Below are 18,168 nucleotides of genomic sequence, written 5' to 3'. Positions count from 1 at the left end.
GATAGGGATAGCATTGAATCTATAAATTACCTTGGGCAGGATGGCCATTTTCACGATATTGATTCTTCCTATCCATGAGTATGGAATGTTTTTCCATTTGTTTATGTCCTCTCTTGTTTCCTTGAGAAGTGGTTTGTAGTTCTCCTTGATGAGGTCTTTCATATCCCTTGCAAGTTATATTCCTAGGTATTTTATTCTCTTTGTAGCAATTGTGAATGGGAGTTCACTCATGGTTTTGCTCTCTGTTTGCTATTGGTATATAGGAATGCTTGCAATTTTTGCACATTAATTTTGTACCCTGAGACTTTGCTGAAGTTGCTTATCAGGTTAAGGAGATTTGGGGCTGAGACAATGGAATAAAGACTTAAATGTAAGACTTAAAAACGATAAAAACCCTAGAAGAAAACCTAGGCAATACCATTCAGGATATAGGCATGGACAAAGACTTCATGACTAAAACACAAAAAGCAAAGGCAACAAAAGGCAAAATAGATAAATGGGATCTGATTAAACTAATGAGCTTCTGCACAGCAAAGGAAACTATCATCAGAGTGAACATGCAACCTACAGAATGGGAGAAAATATCTGCAATCTATCCATCTGACAAAGGGCTAATATTCAGAATCTACAAAGAACTTAAATTTACAAGAAAAAAGACTCATCAAAAAGTGGGCAAAGGATATGAACAGACACTTGTCAAAAGAAGACATTTATGCAGGCAACAAACATATGAAATAATGCTCATCATCACTGATCATTAGAGAAATGCAAATCAAAGCCACAGTGAGATACAATCTCACACCAGTTAGAATGGCGATCATTAAAAAGTCAAGAAACAACAGATGCTGGAGAGGATGTGGAGAAATAGGAACGCTTTTACACTGTTGGTAGGACTGTAAACTAGTTCAACCATTGTGGAAGACAGTGCGGTGATTCTTCAAGGATCTAGGACTAGAAATACCATTTGACCCAGCCATCCCATTACTGGGTAAATGCCCAAAGGATTATAAATCATTCTACTATAAAGACACACACACATGTATGTTTATTGCGACACTGTTCACAATAGCAAAGACTTGGAAGATAGACTGGATTAAGAAAATGTGGCACATATACACCATGGAATACTATGCAGCCTTAAAAAAGATGAGTTCATGTCCTTTATACGGACATGGATGAAGCTGGAAAGCATCATTCTCAGCAAACTAACACAAGAACAGAAAACCAAACACCGCATGTTCTCACTCATAAGTGGGAGTTGAACAATGAGAACACATGGACACAGGGAAGGGAACATCACACACTGGGGCCTGTCAGGGGGTAGGGGGCTGGGGGAGGGATAGCATTAGGAGAAATACCTAAAGTAGACAACAGGTTGATGGGTGCAGCAAACCACCATGGCATATGTATACTTATGTAACAAACCTGCATGTTCTGCACATGTACCCCAGAACTTAAAGTATAATAATTTAAAAAAAGAATAGATTTTGATTTCCATTCCCTAAATTCTTGCTTACTTTGAATCAAATCTTATAAGGTTAATTTAATTCTTATTCTTAGCATCCTGTCATGGTTGCTCATCTAATATTCATTTGCCCTTCTCTTTATTTAGTGGCATCTCAATTTTAATCAGAGCAGCAATGTGCCTAGCTAAAACATTGTGTTTACCAGTCTCTCTTGCAGCAAACCGTATGTATGGTGATGAAGGTAGAAACTGAAGAAGGGCAGAGGGGTGGAAGTTTCTAGGAAGCCTCCTTAGAGGGTACTAGCATAGCTAGGAAGCACCTGGTTTAACCCTCTCACTTCTTCTTCCTACATGAAAATTGGAAAGATGGAACACTAGCAGTAATCTTAGACCGAAAGATGAGCTTGAGAATAGATGGGCCATAAAGTTAGGAGGTGTCAAAGTCCTTGATGACTCTGTGTTCACTCTACTCTCCCTGAACTACAGACAGGTGTATTCCACGTGAGAGAGAAATAACTCTATTTGCATGTTTCATCATTTGTAGTTGAATCTATATACAAATTTTTAATACAATAGTGGGCATTAAATATTTAGTAGAGTTAATTTAAAATATTTCATATTTAAATAACAATTCATATGTCATAACCTTTGCATAAGGGGGCAAATGAAATCAACCATGTTACTTTTAAATTTCTTTTTACAATAAATTACTAATTTGATTCATTCAGCTTTTTGGGAAAAAATTCTGTAGGTTTCCATGGCATAATCTTTTCTTAAAAAAGGTTTAATATATCTGAAAATTTAACAGACTAAACTATAAAGAAATTAAGTTAACTAGAAAAATAGTTGCATTAATTACTTGATTTTTGGCCCCAAATCCTAGTTAAACAGTGCATTTTGAAATCTAGCATTTGAAGTCAGATGCTTTCACATAGAAATAAATGAATGAAAGTATGAATGACTGATAGACTTCAAAATCAATTATTAGGATTTTTTTGGGTGTGATAACTCACTACAATGGAAGAAGGGATGGTAAAGAAGCTAATGTGTTAAGCATAGATTATGTGTTCATTATGCAGGGAATCAGGGAAAAAAATGAACATTCAAACATATTCCCTATTATAACTAGCTTACAGACTAGTTGAGAGAAACATAATGACATTAAAGTGTCATACAAGGAATGACAGAAAGAGTACACCATGCTGTTGGAGAATATCAAAGAAGTCTTCCTGAAGCACTACTGTGTACCAAACACTGACTTTGTGACCTCCAGGAAGTTTCTGAAATCCTCTGAACCTCATTATTCTAATATTTTCAATGGGGATGATAGTATTTCCTCCAGAGCACAATTGAAAAAACATACTTCATAGTGCATTTTAAATGCTTCGTACAATGCCTGGCACATACTAATCCTTCAGTTTATGTTAATATAACTGTTGATATTTTGATATTTACCATCGGCAATTATCCCTCTGAGTAGCTATTGCTATTTTAATAAAAAGCAAAAGCCCAGGGAGGTTAAGAATGTTGCCCAGTTTCATCAACTATAAAAGAGAGAGTTGGTTTCCAAATTCACACCTAATAGCAATATCGCTCTTACAATTTTAACATTATTTAACTTATATTCTTCAGACCTATAACAATCAAAACCACATAGCTATTGCTGTTCTCTGCTTGGCATTTATTTAGGTAAAAGAATAGGCCTTGAGGTAAATAATTTTGCCTGGAACATCTTTTTAGAACCACCCAAGGTTGTATTTGCTTTAGTTGGTGTAAACTACCATTCCTGATTCAAGAAGAGCCACAGATCATTGGCAAGAGATATCTGTAAGAACTAAAAATAACTACATATATCTATATCTAGATACCTAGATATAGATATATATATCCTTAGGTCAACCTTAGTTTGTTCAGTTAATGGCAGGCACTGCCTCCTACCAGTCAACTGATTCTAGAAAGTGACAGTATGTATACCAAGAGAAGACACTGAAATTAACAGCAGAAAACAAATAAAAATAGGGTTCCCCATCAATCCTCAACTTCCAAACAAAGCTATTCTCAAATAAAAAAAAATACAGAAGATACTGGCAATCTGGAAATGATATGTTGTGTGCAAAGCAATTAGGGGGCTAAATTAGAATCAATCCTTGTTGCTGTGAACTAAGGCTCACTTTATTCTCGACCAGGGCTCATTTCATGTCTCAGTAAATGTAAAATTCCTTTCTGGTATCTCCCTCTCCTTATGTCTTTTACTACTTCTCTAACTTTCTACATGGATTGATGAGTGTAGGATAACAGCTGTTGTTCACAAAAGAAAAAAAAACAAAGAATTTAGCACTTGCAAGTGACTATTGATTTAAACATATAGTTATATAATTAATATTTTCAACATAGACCATATAGGTCATATACTGCATGGGCATGAAAGTTCGGTTCTTCCAGTCATAATGAGAATGCTGATATACACATTTTTTTTCCAAGGAAGTTCACTTAATTAAAGGAGTCAAATGGCCCTACAGAAGAATACAATCCCAAAACAAATGTTACTCTGGATTATTGCCCCTATCTCTTATCTTGGCACAACTTGGAAGATGTAGAACAACTCAGCTTCAATTTTCATTAACTCCTTGTATTGGAGCATGACAAAGAAAAATGAAGGATGGTCTCTTGAATGTTTACAGTTTCTCCTCTCACTTTCAAGGAGATTTAATAGCATCACTGATTATTTATATTTAATAACCACCTTTCTTAGTTCTCGTGCTTAACCACAATTTAAACCAATTTTCTTGAGAATATGCTTATATTACCCTAAACTCCTATTTTTCCCAAAATCTTTTAATAACATGATACTTTAATTATTTTACTCTGAAACTGCTTCTAAGAACATAGAAACAGAATGAGTCAGTTCTACTGCCTTGCAGGGATTCTAAAACTTTGGTGTGAAAATGAATCACCTGTTGTGTGTTGGGGAGTGGGATGGGGTAGTTAATTACAGACTCCAAGAACATACTCCCTACCATTCCTGATTCAAGAAGTTCGCAACATGGCCCAGGATCCTGCAGTTTAGTAGTCTCCCCCAAACCCCTTGTTTAGCTGGCATGCAGATAATCCTGATCATTTTCAATGCTACTCATTAAAATCAGCATGGTCAGAAGAATTTCTTTGATGTCCAACACCAACCTCACATCTTTTACTTTTCTCCATCTTTCCAGCCCTCTCTGACATTTTCAGGTCCAGTTATCCTGGAATACTTATATACCTCAGTGGTATGGATGTTTCGTTTCTTTTCTGAGATATTCCTCCCTCTCCTTCTACCTGGAAAACTCCTATTCAGTTATGTGTGAAGGCTCAAAAAAAAATTACACCCCTTTATCCTTTTCTACAAAAATGGTCATAATATATATTTATTTTAAAGTGATTATTATCATCATAGTTACTAGTTCACGTGCTTGTTTTCCATGCTAAGTCTATGAATCCATCATACATAGCATAGGGAATATCCCATATTACACACTCAATGAATTTGTTGAATTATAGCTGACTGATGCTTTATTTCTAAAATGACCTCCAGAGACACTTATGAGGAAGAAAGGAGAACAGTTGTCTTCCGCATCATTTTTCTCTTGAAACAAACATAATTTAACTTCTGCTTGAACTTTTTTTTTTAAAGAAACTAGCGATAGGAGAGTATTTATTTCTTGCTTTGTTAAACTACCTTTGATCATACTACTTCACCATCCCCAAACAGAAAAATTTAGCCTTTGAAAGTGATTTCCTGAGCAAACAAATTCTAGAAGCTAATTCTGATGTCACAAATTAGAAGCCATGTCACTGGGTGATCTAAACTGAGTCCTTGTTTACTTACTAAGTTCTTATAATCTGGTAAAGGGGCTAGGTAACAGAGCTGTTCTAATCGTGGAATTCCAGTCTTTTAGAATGGCCAAGGTAATAACTTGGAAGAGACTTGAATGGCAAGAAATACAAAAACAGTTTTCCCTACATGAGGCAAAATATCCACTGCAAATCTTCTGCGAATCTACAGCAACAGAGAGGCTTTCAAATGTAAATGTTCTTCATCAATGTGAATAAATCATACCCAAATCAATAACCTATTTCCAAGAGTATATGGGAAGGAGACTTGCATAATCATGTTCAGTTTCCTTAGTGTTAAAACCTTGTCAATATTGGCTGTTAAAGGGTGGAGAAACTGATGTTATTCTTGCTTAGTGCCCAAGGAAACTGCTTTATAAAGTCATCTTGGTTACATGGATTCTCATTAGCTGATGGACATTTCCATCACCATCTGACATTTCTAAATCTGTTAATGATATCCCCAAATGATGATCCCTTTCCACTTTTATCACAATACCAGAATATCTCCAAGCTAGAGTCTTCTCTTTCCTTCCTCTGCCTTTTATGTATTTCTCTTCCATAGTTGTGGCTGTGAGTGATCATGTGGAGTTTTGTGTAACTGACCAAATGCCTGCCTGATTATATCTTTATAGTTGCTCAGTTCACTCACTTGCTGCCTCCTCAATTCTTCCAAAGACATGTATCTCATCTAGTACAGTCAGCATACGATTTAGGGGAAAAGGGTTCAGAAAAAGTATGAGGTTCAACTATAAGCAATATATTTTGATTTTGACACATGTCATGTCTGAACACAAGATATATCTTCAGCTCCATTTACAATTCTGTGGTCTTGAAGACCTGGAACACTTCCCTGTCCTTCTTATATGCAATAATACAAAAATCTAAACCATTCTGCTCTCTGCTAGCTAAAAGTATCAGCTTTTTATAAGACTCCCCAGTGCAATCCAGCCCACCCAGGCCACAGGGATATTTATTTTGGCATTTACTGTATTCACTTCCAAGTTGGCACTTGGCACGTGTACAGACTCCCCAAAAAGGTTGCACATTCCTCAAATTCAGGAGCAAGGCTTTACACTTTTTATCTCCCATAGTACATAGTTCCATACTCACCAATTCCCTACTTATCAACCCTTCCAAAACCACCTGGGATTTCCTGCAATATTACATAGGTAATTTTAAACTTTGAAGCCCCAGTAAGATCAGCTACATCTATTACCTAGTAAATGTTTTTTACATCCCCAATAATTAGAATAACACAAAGGTATGGAGTTAAAACATGAATTGGTCTTCCAAAATCAATATGTAGCTACCTATCATGGATTCTGCCTCTCTTCAGGTATCAATTTATATATAACTTTCTAAGTGGTTTAGATTTAGCAGATTAATCAAATGACATTGTCTATTTAAAAGAAATGGCTCAGTCACATATATTATTAACCAAATAGCACTGTATCAGATAGGAAGCACATTTTAAAACCTTGTTTAAACTGAATGTTTTTTCTGGATTTAATAATTGTATGTATAAAATAAAAACTGTATTTCATCAACTATTCAATCATTTTCCCATAAACCATTTCTTCAATAATATACCATAAAACCATAGATTTTTAGAGCAGGGATGCACTAGAATATCTCTTTTTGATCATCTACCATCATTTTACAGATGAGAAAAACTGAGGCCCGAGAGATCTAAGTAATTTACTTTGAGTTACCTAACAAGTCAAGCACAGAGAAGTAGCACACCAAGTGTTCAGACCCCAAATTAATGCAACCTCCACTCCATTTCGCTGTCTCCTTTAGAGCACAATATATGTATGTATTTTAAAATTAAACTTTTAATACATACAAAATGAATTGAAAAAACACTGAACATCACTATAAATGAAACAGGCACATGAAGATAAATAAGTGCATGCACAATGCATTCCATGATAGACTCTCTGAATTTGCACAAGCGCACAACACAACCGTTCTTAACTCACGAAGTTTAAAGATGATTGTGTCCCAAGGGTTTGAAAATATGAGCATTTCTTACCTGGCAGCTGTATGAGGGGTTGATAAAAGAAATTAAAAACTTGAGCTATGATTAGACATCAGATTTTTCTGTCACTGAAGGTTTGCTTCTACCTGGGTTTCAAGGGTCTAGTACTTTTAATGGAAGGTAGGTCAGAAACTTAAGAGGGATAAACCAACATATAAAACTCTGGCATTATTGCCCACATTGCAATATTAAGTTGCCTGCAGGTGACTGTCATCAAAATCTTCCTATTGGCCAGTTATGGCCCTACATTTCTTTATCAGGCCTGAAATCTTTACTGTTATAGTCACTTATTTAGGTTAGAAAACTTAGGTATCAAATAACTTCAAAACCCATTCCCCAACCCCAGGGTACTAAAGAGGGCAGTATCAGCTATAGTGCTTTTAAATATAAAAGTGTAGAACTTTGGGGGTCAGGGATTTATGCATAACAAAGAAGCTGTTGACGAGACAGAAAGGACTCTTCATTTTAAACTGAAACCAATTCTGCAACACAAATGTTCATCATGGCTAGCCAACCAGGGGTGTATATTTTGGAAAAAAAAAAAAGGGATGATACCCTCTTTATATATTTTATAATACTCATAATCCACACCAGGATGCTTTCATCCCACCCTAAGAAAAAACAGGGTTTCACATTCTGGTCATCAAACCCTTCTAAGAACACTCACCCTAGTGCTTTGATATCCCTTAAAGAGTCAACCACCTCCATGAACTCCCTTCACCCTTTTATACAAAAGCTTGCATCTTGACAGTTTTAATAGGTACCCAGGAGAGAATGAGGAAAGAAGTGGAGAAAAGTGCCCACTCCAGTTGATCTTTTCTTTCTAAATACTAAGGCATATAAAAGAACTAATCAGCAATATAATAGAAACCCAAATGAAACAATAGCAGCTTTTCATGCCTCTTAACTACCAAGAGACCCTATGAAACAGCATCAGTGTTACGATGTGCAACAACAAAAATGGGTAGTAAATCCGGCTGTGACACCTTGAAATAGCTGTGACCTTAAACTTGCAGGAGTTGTAACTTTTTTCAAAAACTGAATATTTTAGTCACTGCATTAGAAAGCTTTTATTTGTTAACACCCAAAGTATTTGTTGATAATCCTCATGTATCATCCTCATGTGCATTTTAACTTCCACAATTTTAGAAGGGCCCACTGATTCTCATGGCAAACATGAGTAAAGGATATTTCATGACCCTAAAATCTTCCAAACAAAGAAGAATACATCCTTCTGACTAGCCTTCCTTAGTGAAGCTCACAAAGAGACTATAGAATGGATTCATTCCACATATGCCACGACTTTCAGTCCCAATGGGAAGAAAGACTGAGAAATAAAGAAATAAAAATACCATTTTCACTTCTCAAGTTTAGACCACAATTGAAGATATATCTGTGCTGTGGAATTTCTGACCCACATAAAGAATAAATAAGTCCTTTGCCCAAAGTTGGTTAATATTAAGAGGCCTTAAGTGGGCACATTTTTATTTCCCTAAAATCCAATCCCCCCTGCCTTCAGAATTCATGATTACAATGAAAGACATTAGATTAGAAAGTCAATTTACTCACCATGGAGGAATCACTGCTTCCACTCCCGATCGGAGCTCCCTCAGCACAGGTTGGGAGGTGGGTAGAAAGTTGACTAGCCCTGCCCCCATCTATGACATCACAATCTACCTCATAAAAGGTAGTGAAAGTGCTCTGAACTCCTGTCTGATTTCCGAGAGATACAGAAAAGAGAGAGTGAGAGAGAGAGCAAAAGAAAAAAAAAAACGCACCCTACTTGGGAAGGGATTAGGGAGTGGAAGAGGGAATGGGTAATTGGGAAAAAAGAGGTATATGGAGGAATTACGTGCTGAAAGAGATATACATATGGGCTTTCTTGACATTAAGCGGCCTGGCCATTTGGATTTCTCATTGGCTCTTGAACAGATAAAGGAACCATGTGGGAGGAGAATGAAGATGCACCCTGCCTTGTCAGGCATTGAAAGGGACAACTGTAGTGGGGCTCAAAGGGGGTGAATCCCCTATTTAAAGTGTTGAAGATCACCAAGAGAGAAGGCAAGGGCTGCAGCTCTTAAAGCCTGGAACGGTATGTGGGGATCCCTGACGTCTTTCTTGGAAGTTCCATCGCCCTGCTGTGTGACCTTCCTTAAGCCTTTGGCCTCTGCACATCCAACCTCTGTACATGGTCCTCTACTAAGGGGATACTTACCTCTTTCATTGGGATCACTGAAGGACTAATGCATTCATTGTTGCTACAATTGCAACTCTTTTGACTGTTCCTTTTAACCCAAGGGTGGATTGTGTGAGGGGCATAATTTAAAGGATAAGCCAATAACCAATGCCCTTTTCTACCTTTAGAATCTTTTCATAAGATTCTTTCAATATAAAATATTACTGACAATCTTGACTTTTTCTGTGTGTATCAAATATACAACTAAAAGGAATAGTTAGAGTTCATCTTCAGAACTGTAGAAAAAATCAAATGGCAAGTTTTCTGCAAATCATAAAAAAATGCACTGTCACTCTCAGAGGTCAAGTTACATGACCCAGTGATGCCAACTGACCAAAATATTTTTGTCGTGGACGATTACTGCTCTAGTCATAGCTTTATTTACCAAGTCTAGTTTTCATAGAAAACAAGAAAAGGTATGAGAATAGTATGTAGAGCACTAAAGTATTTTTTTTTCAAATGAAAATTTAGGAGTTTAAAAATAGAATACTCAAAGTTACTGATTACGGCAAAACAAAAGTCACAGACACTATCAAAGAGCAGGCACATCCTGAAACCATCCACATAAAAGTCAGGCCTTCATCTGCTTAGTGGAATACATGAAAGTGAAACCATCTCTTTCCACAGAAAAAAATTTAGGAAACCTAGACATTCAAAACAATAGCTTGCAAATTATGGCATCATAAATGGGTAAAAACCAAAGCCTGTTTCTATATACAGATAAACAAAAATCTTAATTTGGGATTTGTTTTTCTGTTTTAAGCCAGTATAATTCTATTTCTAAGCCCGTCATTCTTAGCGTACTAAATACATAAGTGTATTACAATAATTGCAGTTTAAAATTAAGCAACATTGGCAGATTAGAGAGCAGTTTGAAACACAGAAGCTACTAAATTCAAACTGATTATGGATTTGTCAACATGACGTCCATTTTTCACTTCAAAATAAATGTTAGAGACATTTAAAGAATGTCTTTAAAGAATTAAAGTCAATAGAAAAGAAAAAAAAATGTCTTGCATATAAAAAGATGGGTGTTTAGCCTGTATTTGACTTTTTCTGTACTTAACAGAAGAGGCAATGATACTCTGCATATATTTTCCTTGCTGTATCATTTATTATTTTTATTTTCAACAATGCTAAGTCTAAATTCAAATTCTATATTCAACAACTTTTTTGTGTGTGAGATTTTGCAATTAATGGCCCTATAAAGTTTTATTTTCTCTCCACGTTTACATATTGGATCATTGACTAGTTGGCTTATCTTTGATTTTTTTATAACAATCTCATTTGGTTTTATAAGTTAGGGATCTTCTGATTTTTCCCATTGTAGGAAATAAATTAGTCATTTAGCACAATTTCTCAGTTTTAAAAATTATTACATATTAGAAACTTACTTGGATCATCTCATAAAAAATTTAAAGGTCATTAAGATTAATTGTCCATTCTTCCAATAAACACCTTAAGTTTTTACTACCCAATACAGATGGTACAATTCTCCCAGCATTAAGATATTAAATAAAAATGGAGTTAAACACTTTGAAAATACTGAAATAAAACAAACTGAACTTAGATTGTCTATTGGCATTTCTTATAATTGCCTATTGTCTCTTTGGAAATGGAGCATGACTTCAGGAACCCAATGCAAAACTAGGCTGCATCAAAAGGATGCTGAGTGGTGAACTGTGCTGACCTCTTAGGTGAATTTAGTATGATTGATTGTGATATTATAATAATGCCTTTAGTTATGATATTAGTTAAAATAATAAAACTGTCTTTGATACAGGATGCAATGCCAGGATCAGATAATTTCCAAATCTTAGGATCTAGCCTCTTGACATTTTTCATGAAACCTAAGTTCTACTCCAACTGTAGATTAGCTGCATACTTCCATGATATTTCAGAAATGGGTAAGTAGCCCTTTAAGACAAGATATGAAGTGTTCGCAAGGTTTCAGTAGTCAAGACTCCACTATTATAGTCACGGTTATAATTTCATTCTGACCAGAGAGATGTAGGGCTGGTCTCCAGTTTTTGTTTGAGGTTACTAAAAAGTTGTTTAGCTTCTTAGCACAAAAGATTGAGAAAAGTCAGGTGGAATAAAATGTGCACTCCAAAAGAACAATCTGCAGATGCATTCATCATGGAAGACATGGTCAGGCATTTTTTTCATGTAAGTTGACCAAAATGTTATAATTGAAGAGAAATACCTCAGTAAGAGGGGCTCCAATAAATGTGGATAGCAGCAGATTCAAATTGGAAGTTCTCAGATAAAGAGATGTTTTGATTTTGTTTTATGGTAGTGTCTCACATACAGAAATGTGGGCTGACAAATGTACATGGTTCTTAAAAGACGATGTTGACCATAACTTCTCCAGGATATTCTCAGTTGCAAAAGAGATTTGCCAAAGAAAATGGATGAAAGAGGTCAAGAGACAGGTTGTTCCGATTTGACAGGACGTCTAGCCAGAGTTCCAGTCAATTTCATTATCAGCAAGGCATCTGCACAGATGAAGGTATTCAGAGAAAAGTAATAAAACAAGATACAGTATTGATGATAAAAGAAAAGATTAAAAGTCTAAATTAAGAAAGCTTGCCTTCAAGAAAATAGAATTAGGATGAAGTATTTGAAATATATTTATAGCCCAGAAGGAAAATTACTATTTAAGATAGAGTAAGACAATGTGTTCTGATGCAGTAAAGTCTGAACAAAGAAACTCCACATTGCCCATCTGGAAACTTTCTTATTTGTAAGATACATGGGCCATAAAGTGGCACATATTTCTCTTCTAAGGGCTGCACTCAAGGCCATATTTTATAAATGATTTAAATTAGGCTGGAAAAAGCACTTGACAAAATAATCTGCAGGGACAGAATGTAGACGACAGTAAGTTAAACACACTTTTATTTCTAGAATATAGTAAACCAAGAAAACAATGAATGCACAGAGATAGCCATCAACAGATACTCTGCTATTCTAGCTGAAAACCCTATTTCAGTAAGCTGAGAAACTAAATGGAAAAAAAAATAAACATAGACTACACAGTCTAATAAAAACACAATGGACAGGAAAATTTATCCTTTTCATGAAAATTATTTGGTATTAGAGATAAAGAGACTTTAAATTCCCCAACTCAATCAAAATATATCACCATGCATTTTACATAGTAGGGACGCAATGGAAATGTTGAATTCAGTGAATCAGAAAATATTCTTATGTGAACAAGAAATAAATGCAACTCTTGGAATCTCTGTTTGCCACTGGAAATTAGAAACAACTTATGGAAACTGATCTATTTTAAGAAAAATATTATTGTCAAAATGTTATCAAATCCAGCACTGAATAAAAAAATCCTGACTCAGTTTTGCTATAGATTCTTATTTTTAACCAGCTAAGGTAATGGAAAGATGTGTAAAATCAATGACAAAACCCCCAGATAATCTTTAGCATATGATTTTAATATCCCTTCTCTTTTACCTGTTCATATTATATCACCTTGTTCACATATCAACTTTTTTCTTCAACAGATTTCAGTCCAGGAATTCCTGGGGTAAGCCCCAGTAGAAACAAGAAAAAAAAATCACAATGGATTTAAGTAACCAATTTTAAATAATCTGTTTCTTGACTAGAGCTGAGAGCTGAAAAATTCAAGTGTTTACAGGGGCTGAATTTACAGACAACATTTCTAAATAAAGGTCTTCACTCAACACTTTAGCTTCCCATAATTATTTGGGGTTCAATGTAAGGAAACATTACGTTGGATGTATTTGGATTTGCTCTTACAGATTCAAAACTGGGGAGAGGGTAGCTTTTAAGACACTTCTCAAAGCAATAATTATTTGAAACATTATTTGAAGTATTTTTAAATTATTTTAAAGAAAATCTTGGAATGAAATCAGACCATTCTCATATATGAACAAGTAATCAAAATTAGGATATGTCTTATGAGGAAGCTTTACAAAATAGTACTTCTTAAATAGGTCTGTCTGGGTTTTACAGATATCCCAAGATACAGTCATCCCTTGGTATCCATGGGGGATTGGTTCTAGGACCCTAGCAGATACCAGAATTCAAGGATGCTCAAGTCTCTGATATAAAATGGCATAGTATTTACATGTAACCTACACACATCCTCCTGTATACTTTAAATCCTCTCTAGATTACTTATACCTATTATGATGCAAATGTTATATAAATATTATATAAATACTATATTGTGTTTTATCTGTACTATTTTTATTGCTGTATTGTTACTTTTATTTTTTCCCAAATATTTTCAATCCCAGATTGGTTGCATTCTCAGATATAGAACTCACAGATACAGAAGGCCAACTGTATACGCAATCACCTCCCCTCATCCAGGTACCTCCCATGTGTCCAATTTCCAAGTTTTCACAAAGTATTACTGCTAATTGGCTACTAAATCATTCTCAGAATATTAACTGAAATCTAAGGCATTAACTGATAATAAATAAGTTGTCAATTATTTACCTTATTTTAATTAGAGCATCTCAAAACTTGAAAAAATTCTAAGACCCAAAGGAATGAAATTTTACTGACTGAATGACAAGTAATGGCACTGATTATCTCAGGGCACACTCTTCTTAAAGCTACTAACTCCTACTGTTACAAGCAGTAATGCCCTCAAACTAAAATAGAAATTACTCATCAGCCCACAAGTTTAGGTGACACAATCAAATCAATCCACAGAGTAGATCGAAGTAAGGTCAATCCATGTCTCCAGTTAAGGTAAGAAGAGTTATTTGCTTGATTTACATCCTAGCTTTGCCACAACACAGTATGTTTTCTTATTTTAAAATGAGTACATTGGAACATAGTATCTCCCTATGCATTAAACAACTCAGTTAGATAACCAATGCTTTAATTCCATCAATGAATGACTGATTTTTTTAAATGGCCATAATTGATTATATTGGTAAGTGTAGGGTGACCATCACAGAAAATGTAACTGAAGAGCTACTTCCTACAGTGGAGCAGTATACCAGACTCCTTTGTACAAGACTGTTTGAATTCAGAGAACATACACAGGTGCAGTGCAAAAGACACAAAGCTTTCTATGATGCCCAGCACCAAAATAAATTTTTACTTTTCTTATTAAAATTCCTATTAATTTCCCATCTCTTCCAAAAATAACAGTCTTGAATTGGTAAACTGTCACTTTTAACACTCTGGGGGAATGAATGTTCAGTGAAAACCCATATAAAGGTTATTTCCCTCTGAGGGTGTCTATAATTTGGGTCGTGCAGAAATCAATGACCATTCATACTGGTATGAATGTAACTAAGGAAGACTTAATGCAGGGATCAGAATTTAAATTGTTATAGTTTCACCATCAACAGATTGGGGAATGGGTTTTGGGGAAAATATGGAATCATGCAACAACTCATTTTACTAGCAAAGTGTATGCAAAGAACTACTGCCATTCTGTAAATGGTTATAACTACTCATTTCATTTTCTTAGTCACAATTTCTCCACTATGCCTAACATCCAGATTTGCAATCTGAAGTTTGTTTTTATCTTACTCTCTCTAGGTTTGGACACTGCAACTTTTCTTACATAAGGGAAGGTCCTTCAAGCATGGAAGGTCTGGATAAAATTATTTTGAACTGCTATGAATTCCTAGAACATATACCCTTTGGTTCAAATGAAACACTAACATGCATTCCAAACCCAAATTGAAATAGCTAGCACTTTAGATTTTTTTCATTACTGTTACACTTTGATCCGTGGAGATCATGAAGAATTGACTATAGACAAAATAGAAGATATAAAAATTAAGAAAAAAAGGTTGCTTAATGTACAGGTCTACACAGTTAGATGCAATTCTTGTTTCAATGGCTGTTTTAGCTCATTACAAAATACTGGCACTTTTTAAAAGTAAAAGGAATACACAGCTCTTCAAATACAATGTAATTCTCGTCTCAACAAACCATATATATATTATTGTACAAAATATATCCCACATTTTCTTTTCCCTAATTTGTATTGGATCAGATAGTTTATACTTATCAATCTTGTTCAGTTCCTGACCACTTCACTAAAGTTTATTGAGGGTGTAAGAGTAAATATCCAATCAATTGTGCTCTGTGTTTGTACGTTTGTATGCACATATGCATCTTTGAATATATGCCAGTGTCAGGTAGAATTGATTTGAATATTATCAGTTTCCAATATTTTTAGGAATGTATTACCTATACCATGAATATTCATGTTGACTGTAATTAAAGTCCAATTTTTTTAAATAATGTGAAACATGGGCAATAAGAATTACTGTAATTGACCCCTCAGTCTCCAATCTTCTCTTTACCAATTCAAATCCTACCAGTGTCACAAGTTAAACTTGCTCACCTTGTCAAACCTCTCCCCTAAACCCAATTGAGAGGCATTCAGATTTGGAAAAGAGATATTTAAATGGCAAAGAACAAAAGTACATATTAGGGCAAGCTTCTCAATCTCTCAGGAATAGGTCAGTAATCCATTCATTCAGCCCAAGGACTTAAGCAACTAGCACTCCTCACCTCCAGACTTGACTCAAATATTTTGTTAATATAAAGACATTTATATGTAATAAAATCTATTAAAATTTGCACCATTTTTGTGTACATTTGGCCATAAATTACATCCTCGTCTCTCCTGAACATCGAATTCCTGATCAAAGTAGGGTTATTGCTGTTATGTTCTGACTTCATTGTTATAATGAGGCTCCTGTTATCTTTTAACTTTAACAGTTTAGGTAGGCTTTATTAGGTTTATCAGAATGTTAGATATTCTGTATGCATAATTTAAAAGTCCTACATTAGTATTTCTAATATTGTTCAGAATTATATGCTATGTATAAATCTTTGGGTAGCTAAAGATATTAAAGGTCATGGAATGATTTTTATTTTTCCAGATCCATGTATACAGCTCCGTTTTTAACTTTAAAGGTGCTGATTAAACCCTGTGAAACCTAGCAAACAAAAATTAGTCAAAAACATGATAATTAAAGATACAGGTAATACTCATATTATGATACTGGAACATATTTGTATTCAAAATAGTATTTACATACTAAAAAATATATGGCTTAACTTTTCTCTCATAAGATAATGCTGTCACATTTAATGGACATTACTTGCACTAAACTAATTTATGACGTGTTATCTTTAACTTTCTTTCTTCTTCCACCTTCTTCCTTTATGCCTCTTCTCTTCTACTCTCCCCTCCCCTCCTTATCTTTCTTTCTGCTTTCAATATTCTTTTTTTCAAAAAAGCCTGTAAACTGGCTTAAGAATTTAAGCAAACATTAAACTAAGCAGACATTAAACTAAGCAAATAAAGCCAATTTATAGATGGTTTAATCTTCTGAAACTCAGTTTCCTCTACTTTCACTTTAACAATTCTATCATATTTTTTCTTTTCCATTACTCCCTTAGTAACCAGGTTAAGCTGAATTGGCTCACAAATGCATTTTCTACTTTGAGATTTAATAAGAATGTCACTTTTTGGTTGAGACAGGTTTAAGCCAATGACAAAAAAAACTAACTGCCAGGTAGAAAATCAATGGTATTTCTTAGATAGCAGTTGTGTGGATGAGCATACACAGAAACACATCCTGGACTGCTTTATTTCTCTAGTTCACCATCATGACGCCTGGAGAGCTTTTGTATCCATTCTCCTCCGTGACCTGTCGAATTATCTGTCCCCACTTCTCAAGCCAAAAGCAGACAACACAAGAGACCTTTCTCAGTTTGTATACATAGAATCACATAAAACAAAAACACGCTGACATAAGACATAATTGTGCATTTTGCTTAACATATGTTCATCATGCCAGCATGAGACTAAAAACGTGGCTCTCTGTTTTGACATCAAAATCATTTTTCTTGGCAAAATGGAAACAACATGTCCAAATCTCTTCTGTTTGGGTAGAGAGGTTGACTTCTAACAAATGTAACTTTCCTGGGGGCTTTCATATATTTCAGAGAAGCCATGGCTTTGAATCCCATGTGTATAAACACAGGGAAAAACGAAAGAAGATTTAAGTATTTCTTTTTTGATTGTACATTAAACTATGATGGCTTCTTCCGAAAAAAACAGCAACTTTGCCATGCCATATGACAGAATAAATGGGTGCAATTTTCTTGGCAAAATCATTGAAAATGTGTGTGTATGGGGTCTCACATTCTTGACTCTTTCAGAACTTTGAAAGCAGTCATTTGTGGCTATTTTGCACAGTAAGCATATTCATTTTTTTTTTTCTCCATTGGCCATCAGTGAAGGAGCATGAAGAATAAGATGGAGGCAGAATTGGCAAAGACAGCAGAATACAGATGTAGGTGTGGCACCAAACAGCAATCAAGCTTGGAATAAATCATGAGGAAGCCAAGAGCAGGCCCATGACAGAGCATATATAGCAAACTTTTTATAATGCATTTGCCTCAGAATTATTATCAAGTTGTACAACATTCTTCTAAAAGAAGCCTTCTCCCATGCAAGGATTTAGGAACTTTGCCAACAAGACTCAAAGAAGGGAACAGGCTTCTTGATGGTGT

The 18,168-nt window shown here is 35.0% G+C and overlaps 1 protein-coding gene across 10 annotated transcripts in view; it reads right to left on the bottom strand.

The window, feature by feature from the left end:
* Positions 1 to 18,168, bottom strand: part of CTNNA2 (catenin alpha 2) — a 1,208,900-nt gene that overhangs the window by 20,780 nt on the left and 1,169,952 nt on the right. Inside the window, exon 18 of one of the 10 annotated variants that reach the window (XM_030827621.1) lies at positions 8,949 to 9,092. The exons of the other annotated variants lie outside the window; for them this stretch is intronic. Coding sequence (XP_030683481.1) covers positions 8,949 to 9,092 — 144 coding nt within the window. The remainder of the gene's footprint in view (positions 1 to 8,948; positions 9,093 to 18,168) is intronic. 10 annotated transcript variants of the gene reach the window in all.

The sequence above is a fragment of the Nomascus leucogenys genome, chromosome 14 (assembly GCF_006542625.1).
Source record: "Nomascus leucogenys isolate Asia chromosome 14, Asia_NLE_v1, whole genome shotgun sequence".
Taxonomy (NCBI): Eukaryota; Metazoa; Chordata; class Mammalia; order Primates; family Hylobatidae; genus Nomascus; species Nomascus leucogenys.
This window is presented reverse-complemented; position numbering and strand designations above follow the sequence as displayed.